Genomic DNA, 19,626 nt, shown 5'->3' on the forward strand with positions numbered 1-19,626 from the left:
CCCCATGCTGTTGCAAAGTAAACTGCAAATCTGTGAAATAGAGAATTCCTAGTTTGCGGCAGAAAAGGCTAATTCTGAATTTGCATTTCTTTTTCAGCCCTGTTATGCCATGTAGAGGTATCTCTGTGAGCTTCTATAATTTACACTTACTTTAGAAATAGAAAGACTAGTGAAAAAGTGTGAAAAACTATCTCCAGTCTTGTTTGGACAGTTAAGAGTCTGAGGGAATTAACAGATTCAGTTCAGTTAACTGAAAGTCTTCATACTTTCAGATACCCCTGCCTCCTTCTCCCTCTCTTCTCAGTGCTGATGTAAGAGGTGATGCCAGAACTTCAGAGAGGAGAAGCCTGTCTCAATCTCAGGAACACTCCATCCCACCCAGTACTGCACCAGGGAGCACACACAGAGACAAGAGACTCTCTTACATTCTTTGTACCACATGCCCTTGTAACACTGCTGTGTCCAGTCTGAGAAGGTAAAATTTATCACAAGCAGTCTTTTTTTCTTTTGAAGGCATAATAATGAAATGAGATTACCATAAATCCCTCCATGTATATAAATACATAAAATAAATATGCACATTTACAAACAGCCCTAAAGAGCAGAAAGGCTACCAAGGGACAAGGTAGTGACAACACCACATGAAATCTTGGCTTTCACTCAGTTTAAACACAATTTCTATTCTGTGCCTCAGAATTATTGGTATATAATTTGTCAAGCACTGGGATTCACCAAGAAGAAAGACACCCTCAAAACAGAGGCTGTAACCAAACTCACACACCCAACATGACAACTTAAGTGCTTTCAGTCATGCATTTATTAAAGTAAAACAAATTTATTTCCTTTGTAGATTTTTTCTAGAAATAAAAATTTCCTTTCATCAGCTTTTGCAGGAAGTATTTCATGATTAGAGCTTTAGAAAAATGCTCATGCTGTTTTACACTCTCAGGAGTGTATTCTGCATTGGGAATAATACCTCCATGAATTCCTGAATGCCACCCTCACTGCAGCTTAATATTTAGCCATAGCTAAAGAATCCTTTAAATATACATTCAAAATGTTGCTTTCATTTCCAAAGTTCATATTTGACACTCAGGCTACATCCTATTTACCCATGTATGCTAAGCATTCATACCTGAAAATTCAGACTCAAACTCTTCCTGTTTTCACAGAATCCTTTAATTTCTTTGGACTCAGTCCAGAGGAATTTACATTGCTGGGCTGGGTTTTTTTCAGAAAATGTCTTTCACAAGCAGTTAGGTCTTTTTAATAACCTACCCTGTACTGGTATTACCTTATTCTTGATTTAACTGTCAAGCAGAGAAATTTAGCTAAAGGTTTACCACAATAATGTATTTATTCAGAGTGGAAGTGCATGAAAAATATAGAGAAGTTCCCTCTTTTCTCTAACACATAATAGTTATTTTTCTAATCTTGATGGAAACACAAAAGTATTTACCTGAGTCAGCATGTCCATCTCCCCAAGTAAATTGCTGAACATTTCATCGATATCATCACAGGTTTGCTCCATCTGAAAGAAAAATACCACAAACAAGAAGTTAATTTCAAAGCCAGGAATGGTTGAAACCAAATGCTCTTTCATATTGTGTTTGCAAATAACTTTAAAACAACTGCTCATGACTTGCAAAAAATCTGAATCTATACCTTAGAAGTAACTACTAACAGTTCAGAACGCTTATCCTGTATATGCTAAAATATACACTTCAGTCTATGCTCATCAGAAGTTCTGATGACCTCATCATTTCCACTTCATATTAAGTCATCAGCTAATAAACATGGTTGTATCTTAAACATAAAAAATAATGTAGCCTGTGAGATATAGAGAGGGAAACAAAATTTGATGTTGAGAAATTCCTGAATGTTTCATCTTGAAAGCCTTCTTTCTTTGGCTTAGATAACTAATATTACAGAAGTTGTTGGGTGTTAACTAGTACAAAACCAGGTTATGGTTAGTTACATGACCAACTTTTTGGCTCAGTGTTTCTCCATTTTTCTTTCAACTTCTACTGCACTGAGAAAACTCAAGTCTTACCTAACCATAAGAGATCTGAGGAAGTGCACTGAGACAAGGAAAATGGGTACATGCTGCATGACAGTCTATGGCAGCACTTGTTGCAAGAGGGCAGTGTGAGGACAGGATCACACACCAGCAGTGCTGAGCAATGGGGAAGACACAGCTTCTCTCTCATGTCCTCTCCCTCATAAATCTGTTCCTTTGCAGGGAAACTAGCAGTGTAAAAGGGTGTCTGCCACGGAATGCTACCAGAGACAAGAACTAGAAACTTTCTTTTATTAAAAGGCTCAAGCCTGCAAAGGATTTAGAACTGTGGCACTGAACACATAAAACCAGGGTTCAAACTTGGGCCAAACATTAAACATGCAAGTAGTCCTATCAGTTCTCTGGGTTTCTGTGCACCTGTATTGGATTTTGTGACAAGGTTTGGCGGGGAGGGCAGCGTGGCTGCAAAGGTGACTCCTGTGAGAAGGAAGCTCTTCCCAGAGAGAGACAGGAGTTCAAGCTGACTCCAAGACGGACTTGGTGCTGGCCAAAGCTGAGACCAACTGGCAGTGCTGGTGGCACCTCTGTGACAACACACTAAGAAAGGGTAAAAAATTATGCACAGCAGCTGCAAAAGAGGAGTAGGAAAACATAAGTGATATAACCCTGCAAACTCCAAGGTCAGTATTGAAGGAGGGAGAGATGTTCCAGATGCCAGAGCAGAGATACCCCTGCAGCCCATGAAGGACCATGGCAGAGCAGATATCCGTACTGCAGCCTGTGGAAGACCTCCAGCCACAGCAGGTGGACATGCCCTGAATGAAGATGAGGGCCACGGTGTGCCACACTAGAGCAGGCTCCTGGTGGGAACTGCAGCTTGTGGAGAGGAGCCCACACAGTGCAGGTTTTCTGGTAGGACCTGTGACCCCAGGAAGGACCCAGACCAGAGCAAGCTGGTACTCTAAGACTCTGCCTGTGAGAAGGATCGAGGCTGGAACAGTTGTTGAAGAACTACAGCTTGGGGAAAGGTCCCTTACTGAAAAAGTTCATGTAGGGCTGTCTCCCTTGGGAGGGTCCCCATGCTAGAGCAGTGTAAAGAGGAAGAAGCAGCAGAGACAGTATTATGAACTGACTGCAAACCCACTCCCCATCCCCCTGTGCCACTTGAGTGGGAAGAGGTAGAAGAGTTAGAAGTGAAGCTGAAACTGGGAAGAAGGGAAGGGTGGGTGTTGCAGCCTGCAACCTCAGGATCTCGTCCAGGGAAACAGCAGGATTCTGGGGACCAGCATGAAACACCAACGAGACGGGCTCCCGTTCATGAAACCATTTATTCAGCATGAGAACAAACTCAGGTCCAGAACAGAGAGCCCCGAACAGAGGCACAGCAGGGGTTTTTGAGGGACAGAACCGAGGGTTTACACCCTTGAGGGTGGAGTTCAGGATCAGGGACCATTAGAAACACACCAAGGGAGAACCCCCCAGGGACTCAAACCCAATCAGAACTCCTGGGCCGCCCTTCACAAGGGGTTTGGGGTGGGACAATGTAACTCTTTGTCTCCCTGAGGCCGCTGCAACATCTGCTCCTTTTTTATTTTTTTTTTTATTTTTTTTTTTTCAAATTTTTAATTAGGAGCTTAAAATGTTTCTAACCATACACCTTAAAATCTCACCTCCTCCACAGAGCACCCACTTTGCTTTGTGGGACACCAAAAACTCAATCACAAAACACATTAGGCAAACAGAAAAAAAAAAAAACAAAATTACAAACAAACACTTAAATCTCGGACCACGCCGGGCAAATTAAACGGTGATGGTACTTAATGCAAACATAATGTTTTTTAGTTCAGTCTCTTCCACTTCAGGATTCTCTCTTTGGAAGGGCGCAGCTCTTAGATCTCCTCTCACGAGGGGCAGAATTCTTCGATCTCCAGCTTCGGCTCCGGCTCCCATGTGGGCGCCGCCTCTTCAGATGATCTCGGGCTAACACTGGCTTTCGGAGCTCGGTTACAGTTTCGATTTCCCCAGAGGAGGTGTTGCTCACGATGGAGAAGGCACAGCCCCCAGGGGTGGAGCACCGAACAAAGGGATGGGGCCAAGCAGGAGTTACTGGGAGGTTCGGGAAGGGAAGGTTTGGGACCGGAAAAGAAGGAGCAAGGCGGGAAACAAGGGATCCCAGACCGCGTGGCCGGCGCCATCTTGGGATGGGGGGGGGTCCGGGACGAACTTTCCCGGCCAGGGAACGGGAATATGGAAAGACAGGGGGTGAAGGAGGACACGGAACAGTGGGCAGACGGCAGCAACCCCGAGCCACCTTGGCTTTTTTCACCCTTTGTCCTGCCCTTAGGAACAGAGGAAAGGGGAAGGTACAGGGAGGTATACACCAAAAAAAAAAAAGGAACTTCACAGAAGACAGAAACAGTCCACCGGAAGAGCCATACCGTCCATAATCGTCCATAATGTTGATATAATCGTCCATAATGTTGATATCGTCCATAATCGTCCATAATGTTAATAGAATCGTCCATAATGTTGATATCGTCCATAATACGTCTCGTTGGGTGATGTTAGGTGCTTGTCCCAGCGTCTGGTCTCGGCTCCCACACCTCCGTAATCCCTTTTCTTCCCCCATGCCCGAGGCACTCTCAACCCAGTCTCCCTGCCAGGTACTCTCGAGTCCTCCTTTCCAAGGCGGGGGTCTCGCCGGCTCTCAAGCCATCAGCCGGGGACTTACGAGGTGTCCATGGAGCCGGGTCCTGCTGTTCTCCTGGTGCTTCGCTGGATGCCACGCATTCTCTCACCATTTGTTGCAGTCAGCAACCTCAGGATCTCGTCCAGGGAAACAGCAGGGTTCTGGGGACCAGCATGAAACACCAACGAGACGGGCTCCCGTTCATGAAACCATTTATTCAGCATGAGAACAAACTCAGGTCCAGAACAGAGAGCCCCGAACAGAGGCACAGCAGGGGTTTTTGAGGGACAGAACCGAGGGTTTACACCCTTGAGGGTGGAGTTCAGGATCAGGGACCATTAGAAACACACCAAGGGAGAACCCCCCAGGGACTCAAACCCAATCAGAACTCCTGGGCCGCCCTTCACAAGGGGTTTGGGGTGGGACAATGTAACTCTTTGTCTCCCTGAGGCCGCTGCAACAGGTGGGGTAAAGACCTTTTTTGTTTTCTTCTTATTTTGCATTATCCTACCATCTTATTAACTGCCAATATATTAATTTAATTTCCCTATGTTGAGCCTGTTTTGCTCAACAGTAGCTGGCAAGTGATCTCCCTGTCCTTACCTCAATCCATTAACTTTCCACTGTAATTTCTCTCCCTCTTCTGCTGAGGAGGGAAAGTGATAGAGCACCATGGTAAGCACCTGGTAGACAACCAAAGGCAACCAACCAGAGCACCTTACAAGATGAGGACCAGGCTGATGCAAGAAAGCAATCAACTGAGGACAGGAATAACTCTAATGACTATAAAGACTGATAAGAAAAGAAAACCAGCAAGTTTCCCATTCTTCAGTCTTAATGCTTTTCCTTCAATAGAGCATCTTGAGTCATGTAACTGTTCCATGGATAAATTATAAAGGCCACCGAACGCTTAAGTCAGTATCTGTTTCTCTCAGATCCCAGAAATGAAAGACTTACAGATTTGGGAACTGGATACTCTTAAAGACATTTTAATAGGATGTGGCTGACAGAGCTGAGGACAACTGTAGCCCAGCAGTGGAGATTGCACAGCTCTGCCCAAGGAACAGGGAACAGACATCACACAGGACTGAGTGAGTGGAGAGTTAAAATCATCTTATCTGCTTCCTTTCCAGCTGACAAACCCACACCCGATGGCTCACTCTCCCTGTCTGTATCATGCTTCTCATACAGAGCCTTGTACACAACATTCTGTTTCTGTAGACTCAGCTGTATGCTGGGTGGCATATGATTACTGAATCTTAATTCATTTATTTGGATCAACAGCTGTGTAGCTTCCTACACACCTGGCACTTGGAGAATCAATTTTCACAGAAAGGCTAGATAAAATGGCACTTACTTGATCAGGCAGAGTGAAGATACATTTGTTATGTGACAAAAAATGGAGCAGCAGCTCACACTGACAAGTATCTCATCAGTGTTTAAATAATACGGAATAATTTTATGTTTTCCTGTTTTCTGTTCAGGAGATCAAAATATCTTCTAAGGAAATCTTATCAGTTCCAGTTATTTGTATGTTTTTGGTAGACTTTTAGAAAAACCTAGCTATATCAACTTTCAGGAAAAGATCTTCATACAAGTTCTTTTGACAAACTGAAATCTGCCTTTACTATATTTTTACAGAATAGAAATATAAAAATGGCAAAAAAATTACTCGAGTTTCAACCAGTTGCAACTTATTTTCACAAGGAGTAGTAAGAACTGTCTAAAAAGGAAAAAATCAAACCTAAGGACTGTCTTCTCAGTAATTAACAACAATAACAGAAAGATAAAGTCATGTTGTCACCAAGCCACTGCTTCTACTGGTATTTTATTTTCTCTTGAATTTTTCTTGATTTGGTTTAGGAAGACAATATTATTATCATAATCAGCAAATATGCTGGAATTTTTTATGTTAAAACACACTGAATGATCTCTTAAATTGGTATAAAAACTCTAGATATCCACCAAAGATCTTGACAAGAGCTAGAAAAACTTAAGATAGCAATATGAGTCCCCATAATATGGAATTGCAAAAGACTGTCCATTCACTCTTCTTTGACTTCTTGCCACTTACATCCATTTCTTTTATTTGATTGCCACAATGGAAACAAACAGATGAAAAAAACTTGCAGATTTGGAAATTATCCTGTTGGATGTTGCTGCCTTCTGGATCAGCAAATTTTTCTGAATTTTATAAATAGCCTTGAACTTATTCAAAACAGAAATTCAAGGTGAAATGTGTAGGTGTATGAGCTCTTATTAACGAAAAACAGGAAAATATTTACCAAAGTGCCCAGAAGAATATTGAGGTTCATACTCAGTCCTACTCTACTGCAACTTTCTGTCAGGTTTTTCTTTATGCTGTGCAAATACTAGGAACTCTAAAAAATCACTACTGACTACAATAAACCCAACAGAAAAAATCCCAAACCAAACAGAACTGTACTTCAACAATAAGTTTCCCAGACTATGTATGAGTTTTTAAGCAGAGAAAAAAAAACAAAACAATTAAAACAACAATTATAAAAAAAATAAAAAAATAAAATAATACGAGGAAATTGCAGTGTCACAAATAAACAAGCTAAGAAGGGCCTTGTGGGAAGCCATATATGGGAAATGTAACATTTTTAAAGTGATTGATTTTCAAACTGATGCCTTATAGACCACTTTTTGAAGCAGCACAGTTAAATACTCCTTGTTTTTTATTTCCCCCATTTTCACATTCTCAAATCTTCATTAAGCTCTCATAAAAACCTCTTTTTTTAAAAAAAAATATTTTATTTAAGACTCCTACTTTTCTCATACTGTATATCTAAGAGACTGTGACATTTCTCTTCAACTTCCTATTCTAACCACCAATGAGTCTCACTTTTAGTGTATATATATTAAGCCCTCAGAGGTTTATGTAATACATAAGGTCGACTCATTAATTCATCCCACCATTTACCAGAAGTCCTCCAGAAACACTGGATCTATTAATTGTTTTAATTATTTTACCCTCCCAATTTAGATAGGAAATTGAATTGTTTGATAGAATCTTTAACATTCAGCAGGAAACTAGCAAATGAGGAGTAGAACAGTGGTACAAAATGTATACTGCTTAAGAAAAAAAAAATTCAGCCAGCTTAAAAAAAAAAAAAAAGAAAAAAAAGAAGAAACCATACCAAGAACAACCTATTACTTAAATATATAATGAAATCTGAAGAAGTGACCATACAGTGGTCAAAAACCCTCAGATATGGTATGATACCAAACAGAATTTTAACAGTTAGTACTTTAGTATCTGATAGTTCTGAGAAATACCCAAAGCTAGTCCCTGTTCACAGGAAGAGTGGTCTAAGCCACGTGGTAAAAAGGCTTCTGCACTGGAGAAGTTAGAAAACAAGCTCAAAGCCCTTGTGAAACACTGAACAGGAAACACCAACATTACCATCTCTGCAACTCAGTCTCGGTAGAGTTGATGCAGTTAAACCAACCAAAGGGCCACAACAAAAAAGGAATGAGGAACAGCATGATGTCAGAAAATAAAGTTTTACAGTAGATTCTGATACAAACAGTATTGGGAACCAGCCCACTTAGTGATCTAGTGAACAGTTACAGATACATTCATTACATTCAAAGTATTGTTACTGTTCTTAAACTGCTACATACATAAATAGCAGAGATAAAAATACATGAACTATACTTTGACAAGTCACACAGAAACATCAAAAGCACACCTTCAGGTCCTAGTCTCTGCACTACAGTGTGAAAGTGTCAGAGTACCAGGACAATGAACACTTTGACTACCCAGATGACTGCTAACAGCACTGCAACTTCCTGCTATTGCTTAATGCTTAAATGCTTTCCGGAGTGGAATGAAGAAATCTTTAATATTTTAGAGAGACGCAGCAGTAGCCTGGTGAATAAATTGCTCGAGTCAAAGATTTACCCTTGTGTACTACAGACTATGCAAAGTAGATCATCCCATAGCAAACACAGAAAAAGGAAGAAAACTAGGGAAGCATGATGAAAGTGACAGAGTCCCACCATAAAGTGAAAAGCTGGAAAGAGGGTTTCTGATTGTCACAGAAAACAGGTGTGAAACTAGTGTAATTTAAAAAATGCGCCAAAACCTAGAGGAAAGTTACTGAGGCACTATTTCATCCTGACTTACAACACAAAACCAGTGGGATAGTAAATGAAAGCCTAAGTAACTGTTACAGGGAAACATGCACAGTGTAACTGTGAAACTCATCATCAAAACTGGTGAGTAAGCAAGCTGAGGAGTTGTTTTTCTCTACGTGCAGTTGTAGCTAGAAGTGCTAGTATTGCAGAAAGCTTCAGGCAAAGATGATGAACCTCATGTTTTAAGACCTAAAATAAAGGCTTCACCAATTTGGAACCAGAGTAAAGCTTTCATGATAGGCAGGTTACGCCATACCTTCCAGCACGAGATTTCTTGCCTCCTTCTGAAGTACATGATACTAGCCACAGCTGGGGATAACTCTGGCCAGATGGTCTGCAGGTCTAAAACAGATCTGTGTTCCTCACAGTGATTTCACAGTTAGATGTCAAGAAAAAACTCATTCTACACACGTCTCTCATATATCTAAATGAGGCAGGATGGGAGTTCTTTAACCAGCTATTTCATCACATCAAGTAAAAAATCCTTAAGAGACATATAGGCCTATGTTTCTGAAGTAAAGTACAAGAGAACTTCTGTCTCTGCAGACTTCAGTCCAGAGGAACATAATCCAATTAGTTACTAATTCCAGCAGATACTAAGAATGGAAATTGAAGTTTTGGAGTGATACAATTGAAATGATAGCTGACCCCAAGGTTTCAAAATCACAATCAGATTTGGCAATTAGCATTTTGACTTTCCTCCTTCTTACTTACATGATATGGCTCTGTAACTCTCTGTTTTAACACTAGCTCATATTTTAAAAATAAAGGATCAAAAGCAATTAGACTGCTTCCAGCACTGTACTTACTTAACATTGATAAGCACAGTATTTTCCAATAAAAAGTTTTCACACACTGATAACTCTGAAAGCAGCTTTTTACTAATATTCACTATTCTTCTGGGAAATTTGGTGTGCCAATAACTGTAGGCTTATCTGCAGCTGAAGTTACACTACATATTTATCTCAGGGATGGTGTGACCTGCAATAACTCTATTCATGAGGGAATAAAAGGAACACACTAAAACAGTAGTAGCTTCAGGAAAACTGTACAACTGGAAAGTATCCTTATTAGTTCAAAAATGAGTGACATCTGGCTCTGGATTAAAATTAAAGTGGCAGATAAATACAATCAAGAGAGAATCCTACTCTAATGTTAACTACTAGAGTTCATATTCTACTAATTCCAGAATCACCCACCCAGAGGTAAACACAAACATTGTTAGATAAAAGCACCTCAAACTCACAGATCCTACTCATGTTTCACATAAATTTTAACTATGCCATTTATACAATTAAACCTCTTGAAAGCTTGTTCACTTTTTTGCCATTTTGGAAATACAGTTATGTCACGTTTTACAGGAACAAACCTGCAGTGAGGACTGATTTTGGAAAAAGTCTTTATTAGTCCAAAATTCCCATATTTCACAGACATGAAAACTACACAGTTTCACTTAAATGATGACAGCAGTTGTATTTTTTACTTGTTTTGCCAAGATGATAATAATAATTTAAACACTACAGGAACTCCACCGTCTTTTTCAGTGACATCTGTGTACTTCATTTTCAGAGAGAGTGACAGAGGGGCTGAGCAGGGTGGGGACAGGGGAGAGAAGACTGACATTTAAGATGTTTCTGTAAAGCACCGCAGGATGTTGAGTGTGAGGCCATCCTCCAGATGCTGCTGCCTCAGCATCCATCACCTCTGTGATGGATCCACCACCATGCCCAGCCTTCTCCTCTCCCCCCATGCACTGCCCCAAACACATACTTTCTTCTTTAACACCCTTGCCAAGAGTGTGTCTGGGAGAAGCAGCTGTGGGTCCTGCTCTGAGGGTGAGGCAGGCTGGCAAGATTATTGAATGATCACTGAGGTTCATTTAAGTGAAGCTGGAAGAAATGAGGGACTACCTAACAGCTTACTCACAGCATGTCAGGAGAAGTTATCCAAGGCCAGAGGAGGGGGTTAGCAAAGGGCTCTTGTTCTGAAAGAGGATAGGAAGAACATTTAACCTATGGCTACAGTAAAGGCATGTAGAGGGATATGGCACACAGGCTGGGTATGAGACTCCTCATTAAGATCCTCTCCACAATAACTCACAGGCACACACACAGTCTGGATCCTGGGCCCCAGAAAATGTATTCCAAATATACTTGAGCAGCTGGGGAGCTGTGAGTTAAAAGCACCTTATGAAAGATGGGGAAAAAAACCCAACCCAGTGTAAAGCACATATACAAGGAGGAGAAAGCTTGGGAGCAATTTTTGTGTACCAGAACTGCACTTTGTACCTTCCTGTCAGCTCCCAGAGGGGACTGTTTCTATGGGAATCAAAACAGTGCCACTGCTGTTCATTTTCTTACAGTATACTCACATCAGTCCATGTGCTTCAGTCTGGCTTGTGGGTCTAAGAAATTATAGAAATACAGCTACAGTTTTGGTCATCTTTTTCTTTTGCCACAGAATTATTTACTGCAGAATGGTCCATTCTGGGGACTTTCTCCTCATGAGCAATACAGGCAGAACAAACTGCACAGAATAAAAGGGTAGGAGGAGACATATGTCCAGCCCTATGTCTTCACACAGACTGGTAAAAGAAACAATTCCCTTATCTGTGCCAGATTAATGGCACACAGGAACGGTATTTCTATTCCGACAACATATCCTCTCCTGGAAAAGGCAGAAAGCTGGGTGGAAGTGTGTCCCCTGAGCTCATGAACCACCAGCTTACCCAGGCTCATCCATTTTGGGTTTATAATGTGTCTTCTTCAGCTCTACTCAGATATAAACAGACCTTCAAGTCATCAGAACTCAGTATCAGAACCTCAGTTTTAGGTTCCTCCCATTCCCTGCCACAATGGCAGTGCAGAATAGCAAAAGAGTAATGTAACCCTGAGTAGCCAAAATTTATAGTTTCCACATTCCTTCCCATAATCTGTAGCTTGTTGGTGCAATGTTTTCCTTCCTGTTTTTTTTTCCCTGTTACCCAACACTGCTGTCCAGAACTTAGATGACAAGAGACTGTCTTATACTTTAAACAATTGCCAGCAAAGTCCAATAATTCAATTTTGATGTTTAGTTCACAGTCCATGAAGTAGACTAATCCCACATTAATAGATTGTCTAAAAAGTAATAAACAGTAGACAAGGAAGTCTACAGATGAGAGAGGAAGGCATACAGGGGTGTAAAATGAGGGAAAAAATCCTTCCTTTCCTCAATTCCCTATAGAATCAAAAGATGTTAAAAGTGTTTACACACTTTTTTATTATTAGTGAAAATAATAGCAAAAACTTAAGAAGAGGAAAAAAGGTATGAAAAGTTACGGTACCAAATTTGAGTGCAGGAACTGCACCTTGGATAGGCAATGGCTCAGCTTTTCTAACACTCACTTCCTCCCACAGTGAGCCACTAGATAAGCACAAGATATGCTACAAGGGTCCATGACACAACTGTCTCCCCATACAAATAACTTATTCCTATGACCTATCACGGGCAAAAGCTCTAAATCACCATCTTCTTTCTTATAATCACATGTCATTACTACCAGAAATGCTTAAGGGATGGCACACATGGTATGGGAAAGGAAAACTGAAAAAGGAAAAGACACTAACATAAAATGCTATAACAGTAAAAGTGAAACAAAAGGATAAATCTGTAAAAATGTTATTGAATCCATTTGTTTTGTACACAGTTCATACAGTAAAATCAAATAAAGAAAGTAATGCTTTAATATGAATTTATAGATATTTCACCACACTACCGTGCTCAGTAACATAGTGAGTAGTAGAAAAATTGAATGAATATTTAAAAAAAAAATCTCAGTTTTACTACTGACTGAAGTGTCAGGTACAATTCCAAGGCCCACTGTTAACTTTTCACCTAGCAAATTTGTTTCTTTCAGTCTATACAATGCAGTAATTACATGCAGCTTTAAGCAGTAGGTTTCAGATGAAGATCTGTAAGGCAAGTGGAAGCTTGGAGTCACCACAGACAGGATGCTGTACTGGTATGGCAGTGCTTGCTTTGTCACAATCCAGAGATCCCTGAACTGCACAAAGTAACAGCTGTGAGAAGAAAATGCACCAAAAGGAGAAGAACCTCGTGACATTTCCATTCTTCCATTTCTCTAAGATTTTCCATGAGAAGGAAATATCACTGCCTCCCTCTCTTTTTTCCTTTAGAAGCGAAGGAGGGATGGAACAGTCCTGATCTGGTCACAGCAACTCCATCATGACATCCAGGAGACAAAAGAGGCTAATCTAGTGACAGATATGAAAGGCTCTGCTGAATTTCATGTAAGAACGTGGACCCCATGGGACAGAACTGCAATTAAGTTTATGAATTCCTCCCTAGAACTGCCATCTAAAACTACTGGCTCATTCATATTTGCTCTCTCAAACATTAGGTCTGTCACCTTCCTGTCAGTCATGAGGATATGGTCACCAAAGTACAAACCTAAGCTGTAACCACAGCAAGTGTTTGGGAATGTTCTGTGCGTTCATGTTTTTGGCACGTGTTCTTGCTTGGTCAAGGTTGACTCAGATATTTATGTCCTCCAAGGAACATGTACAGCGGATATTTCAAATACACTATTTCATCAAAAAGCAGAGAGAACAGAAATGTATATTTGACTGGGTTTTTGTTTTGTTTTGTAAATTTGCAGTCAGACGGAAGAACCACATCACCTTTCAAAAATACATTTTGGGCTGATAATCCTTCTTATTTCTGTGTTTCAGTGAAATCCCCATAGCAAGTGAGGGAATAGGGCCTTCCAGTACAGTTAGAAAATACTAGAAAAATCTTCAAAAGTACATCAAAATCTTGCTCTGATGCAAAAGTAAAGTAATTATGTGTCTACAGTCTGGGTTACCTGAAGATGCAGTGAGAATACCAAAATGGATCAACTAAGGCCACCAAGGAGCATCTTTTCACTGCTGCCAACATGGACTTGATGCCAACAGTTTAAACAGCCTCTCTGCTGAGCTTCCTAACTTTTCTGGTGAGTTGCCTTTGAGGCAGACACATCATTTTGCCTAAAACTGGGGACTCTGAAGGTAATTTTTAATTTTTTTCAGCAAAAGCATCTAGTAAGTATCAACATACTCATTGATTTTGGCTCCTAGTGATTCTCTCTATGCTTGATGGACCAGCAATGCTGCTAAAGGCAGATTTGCTCCCCTTCCATCCCCACTCTCCCTGACAGGTGTAGCTACAATGACAAGATTTTCACCAAAGTGTTTGTTTAATCAGTTGGATTGTCTGAGGACAACTGAGAACTTTCCGTTGGTAGAGACATCAACCATGCAGGGTCTGCTCATCACTGATAGCAGACACAGGGAGTTTTATCCTTTGATACCGATGTCACATGCCACACTTTTACATCTACTACTTTAGATTACAAGCAAATACAAAGTGAAAGTAAAAATGGAAATGTACTGAGATGTATCCAGTGCAAAACTTCTATCAGATGTGATTTTGTTAGCATTTCTAAACGGAGCAGTAGAGAAAAATCTGTTTTGTATATACACTGAATGTTGTATATACACTGAATGTTGTTCTTCTTGGATTTATAATATATCTAGTCCCCAAAATACTGCTAATACTTCTAATGACTGCAGCTCTTATTTATTTGAGCCTAAGTTCATAGCATGCTGAATCAATGTTCAACAAGAAGAAACAGAGCTGTGTGCAGGCTGGCATAGCTCCTGGAAGCAAAAAAATATGAGAGCAGTCAGCCAGCCATAAATCTAAAAGGTCACTTAACTGGAAGAAAGTCTTTGAAACTAATGACAGGCCTAAACTTTTTGAACTATCATTACCAAACTAGTTTGTGAATTCCCACAGTAAAATTTTAAGTCAGATCAAAGTCATCTGTGCTTCCTTTTCATTCAAAACCCAGAAGCAGCACTACAAATGGAAACTGAGGGGTGTGAGGAACATGATCTCATATATGCTGCTGTAAATGCTTAAAAGTCTCCTACGGAAACTTGAGAAGAACATAGCACCCAGTTTCTTTCTTTCACAGTATAACATATATCTTCTACACTGGCAGCTCTACTGGTAGTACCTGGGATAGCTGTGGATCAATAGGCTGGACAATAAGGAAATGCCCCAAATGCCTGTTTTTCCAAGAGCCATGGATCATTCCTAATAATGGAAATACATATGGCAACATTTCTATGATATCTGCATCTGACCTGGTTGTCCCAAGCTTTTTTAAGACAATGAAGGGAAAAGAAGACAATTTTACAGAGGAGGATTCATGGCTGCTGTCTAAAATGGCCACCAAAGCAAGGTTTAGCAGTATCTATCTCTTGGTGTAAGAGACTGTAAAGCTGACTCAGAACCTCGGGTGACTCAGATGTTCATGTCTGCAGCTGGATGAGGAAAGTCCTGCCTCTAAAGCCCAAGAAGCGCTTTGGAAGGTCTGTATGGATACAAGATACCATTGTCACTAGAGACCTTCCAAAGGAAATAAGCTAAAGCTTCTATATTGCTGCAGGCAAATAAAAGGTCTTGTTTTTGCTTCAACCCTGATCAGCACCTGACCACATGAAATCATCATCAGAACAGGTCAGACCGACGTCCACCAAAACAATCAAGATATACTACAACTAAAGAAATTAAAAATTGTATGTCAGAAAGGAAAACCCATGTAGTTTGCAAAGAGAGCAGGAAAGGATAAGGGCCTTGATATCTTAACAATATACAGGAAAACAAAATTCAGTTACATTCCTGTAAAACAACCTCTGAACTGAAGCCTGCTTTTAAGAAAATCCATGTTCCCAGATCATCTTATCAATGGTCAGATGTTCATGAATCTGCAAGAAAGACAGGTCCTCTCTTGAACAAGGCAACCCCCTGTCTCATCTGCAGCACTGCAGACTGGTGGTTTTCTCACACTTTTTGCAGGGCCAAAGGGATGCAAGAGGTGATCCCTCCATCCACAGCTTGCCCAAGCTCTTAGCTCTCCCTTCACCACTTAGGGAAGAGCAAGAGAAGGAAACCTTTCTGCCTCTTCTTCCTCTTATTGCTTAAATACATTTATTTTAACCAGAAAGGTAAAACACAGCAAAAGCAAATTCTTAGTGGGTTGGGTAAATCTTTTAACCTGTAAGAAATCATGGGGCTCAGGAGTTAAATTGTTACATCCAACAGACCTGTCTGCTCATACTGTTGCCACTTTTGTGCAAATTGTTACCCTACCAAATGCATAAGTCTCTTTATAAATTACAAAAAAGATCAAAGCTACACCTGATTTACAGGTACATGGGTTATGGCATCTGATCTACTAGACACTATCCAGCTATAGTGACTTTTGATCTGTAAAAAATCAAACTTTGCTGTAATAAATACCCTTGATAACAAAATAAACCAGCGCTTCAAAAGCATCATACCCTGCTTGAAGATACTACCCACTGATAACCACAAGTTCCAGCATGAACAATTAAAACACAATTTATTAAATAATTACATTGAACCATCAATCATTTTGCCTCCCAACATAGTCTGCCTCATAGAACAGTCTGTAATACCTACAGGAGGTATTTAAAAATGAAAGAGAAGACACAGGGAATGATAAAATGTTCCTTTCAGAGTTAGTACGTTTTTCCAGTTATGTGTTCCCAGATGGACCAGAATTTTCTGAGAATAAAACAAGAACCACTCAGTTATTGGTAATGCTCCATTGATTCAACTTTCCAAAGACATTTGTAAGCCATATTTCAAACCAAATTATCTCCATTTTTAAGCAATGCTTGCAGAAAGCATTAAGTACAATTAAATGTAATAGTCTCCTTAGAAAAGGAAACAGGGGAAAACAACCAAAGAGGTTCAGTAAAAAGTTAAACATTCTGTTTCAGACATCAAATTTTAACCTAAATTAAAAAAAAAAAAACAAAAACAAAACAACCAAAAACAAACAAAAAAAAAACCCAAAAAAAGCCCTGTAGATTTAATGAAGACAAATGATTAGGAGACTGCACAGGTGGAACAGGTCACTAGTATAGCTCCCTAGAGCAGCGGTACTCACCTATTTGGCCCTAATGACACAGACAGACTACATCAAGCCCTGACTACATTTACATCACTGCTGTGCAGCAGTAGGGTGACCAAGTAACAGTAAAATCAACAAATTTCACGTGTGAAATAAGATGGATGCAGGTTTGGAAGAGATGACAAAACACACATGTCATGTAATTCATAAAGAGGAACTAGAATCAAAGAGGAAAAAATACTGCCAAAATTCTGCAAACCAAAGTTCTGAGAGGGAGAGACAAACTGGAGCCAAATTATTCACACAATCAGAGTCATCTCGGGGAGGAAGTGACTTCAAAAAGTTAAGCTGCTAGCTTGGTGATCTTGGTGGAACCCTGCTTATTTTATTTGTAGGCTGTATTCCTGCAACAAAATTTTGATGACAGTTAAGACAGGCTGGATCGTATACTGCCTAAAAGACACTACTGGATACCTCTTCCCAGTATGATAATGAATGGATTTAATAACTTCTCTTTTGGTGCACGAGGGATTGAAAAACCACCCCAAGCTTGTGGAGATTGCCTTTCAGTTACTTCTCCGTGGTACTCAGCTGAGGGTATCAAGCGGGATGGACACTCTGAGTCAGGCGACACTGAGAGTTTTTCCCTAAAGCACGTTGCCAAAGGCACCACCAGCAGAGAGATGTAAACTGTGTTCCTTAGAAGTCTCTACTGGCTGTTTGGCCACAGCCGCACCACCTTCTACACGCTTAGTTGAAGATCGAATAGCGCATTCACATGGTGCATTCTCTGCCCGCTTGGTCCGCAGTTTTCTCCCTCCCGCCTTCACTCTCCTAACGCTGATCTTGAAGCAGGGCACTGCATATCCCTCGGGGTCCCCGCCGGCCTCGTGAGGCTGCAGGGAAGCTTTGGCACCCCTGCCTTGCAATGATCAACCCCCTATCGCTTCCCCCAGGGACTGGGCGCAGGGAAGGTCTGCCCCAGTCTAACCCTGCCGAGGAGAAGAACCATTCCTGGGACCCAGCACCACAGCGCGAAACCCCGCGGTGCCCCGTCAGCCCCCGAGGCTGCGTGCCGCCGGCAGGTCTCTGTCCCGAGGGGGAGCGCGGTGTGCGGGGCTGTTCCCTCTGAGGGCTCCCGGCCGCTGCCCAGGGCGGGGGTCGCCGCACCTCCCAGCCCAGCTGCGCCCTTGGCCGCCCGGGCACCTCACCGCGGCCAGCGGGACCCCGCACAGCCCGCCCCGCCGGCTGCCGGCCTGGCGCCGGGAGCCCTCGGGGGTCCGGCTAATCCCTCCCTCCCGCTTTACCTCGACGGGCGGGCGGCGGCTCAGGAGGCTGCGAGGAGGCGCGGAGCGGCTCTGAGGGCCCGGCCCGGCTCGGCGGGGCCCAGCGCTGCCTGGGGGAAGTGGGGCCGCCCCGCCGTGCTCTCAGCGCCGCCCTCCGCCCCCGGGCCGGACAGAGGCGGCCGCTGCCCTGCCCTCATCCCCCGGGCAAACCCCGGCCGGACCGGACCGAACCGAACAGCCCGGCCCGGCCCGGCCCGGCCCGGCCCCTGCGCTCCCCTCCCGCGGCCGCTCCTGGGCCGCCCCAGCCGGGCCGGGCGCTCTCGGCTGGACAGCGCTGTCAGGCGCTCTCTGGTTTTCACACACAATTGTGTTTCTTTCCCCGCTCTCTTAAGTGACTCTACATCATCTATAACCTGCAAGGCAGCGGAATGCTTTCATGGCATTTTTTTGTCATTTCGTACCTTTGGAAAAGGTTGCCTTGAAGGGTACTTAGATTTTATTCGCGGAGTAGGACTGATTTTATAAAAGGTTAAATTCCTTGAAACGTTATGGAGGAAAAAAAAAATCAAGACGTTTCCATTTGAAGCGAAAAAAGTGTCAGAAAATTCGATGCAGCCTTGGAAGCCTTGATGTCTCCAAGTTAGAGACACGTTGAGTACTGTAAGCCATGTGCAAATAGAACTCTCTCTTGATTTAATATCCTGTTTTCAGTACCTATAACTTTGCCAAAACAATGCTTTTAGCATATTTTTTTCCTATTTCTAAAGCATTGACAGTGAAGCGTAGTGAAAAAAGGTGAAGATGACACCATCGCCTCCTTCTGTTACTTCAGATTAGAGAAGTCACCAGGTAGTTCAGCTTATTCTTGTGTTTATAGGCAATTTGTATTAAAATTCCAGATTTTGCTCCAAAGCAGCCAAGAAATCACATTTTTTGTTCTTCCAACACTGCTGGAGATAAAATAATTATAGCAGAAGGATGGTAGCATTTTAAATTACCAGCATGTTTTGCACAGCAAATATGTTTCAATGCTTTAAGAGGTAATTGCTTAGAAAAATTCCAGCTGAGACAGCTCAGCCATATTTATGAATGCATTTAGGGAATAGTGCATTGTTCTGCTCATGTAATTTTAAAAAACCCAAATTAATTCATTGACAAGCTGGCTAAATTTACCAGAGTCTTTGGTGAGGTCAGAGCTTCATTTTTGGCCAGGCACATGAAAATATATCACAATTTAGCAAACATTATTTGTAAAATCATGCACATAGTTATTAAATAGTTGAGTTATTAGCTGAGAAGCTTGGGAGTCTGAGGTTCCAATACTGCATATTGTCTTTGCTGACTTTATTTGCAGTTGCTCCTTTTAATTTTTGGTATCATTATGGTGCCAAGGAAAGATGTAATTTCAAAGGATTCATTGGCAATTATTTTTTAAAATTCATCCCAAAGTAAATTTTAAATCAGCACTTAG

At 41.6% G+C, this 19,626-nt stretch overlaps 1 protein-coding gene across 1 annotated transcript in view; it reads right to left on the reverse strand.

Moving 5' to 3' along the window:
• APBB1IP (amyloid beta precursor protein binding family B member 1 interacting protein) overlaps positions 1 to 18,465 on the reverse strand; it is a 65,597-nt gene extending 47,132 nt beyond the window's left edge. Inside the window, exons 1-2 of the mRNA XM_058832960.1 lie at positions 18,177 to 18,465; positions 1,460 to 1,531 (exon numbers count right to left, since the gene is read on the reverse strand). Of these exons, the coding sequence (XP_058688943.1) occupies positions 1,460 to 1,531 (72 nt within the window). The 5' untranslated portion in view covers positions 18,177 to 18,465. The remainder of the gene's footprint in view (positions 1 to 1,459; positions 1,532 to 18,176) is intronic.
• Positions 18,466 to 19,626: the final 1,161 nt, after the last annotated feature.

This window comes from Poecile atricapillus, chromosome 2 (assembly GCF_030490865.1).
Source record: "Poecile atricapillus isolate bPoeAtr1 chromosome 2, bPoeAtr1.hap1, whole genome shotgun sequence".
Taxonomy (NCBI): Eukaryota; Metazoa; Chordata; class Aves; order Passeriformes; family Paridae; genus Poecile; species Poecile atricapillus.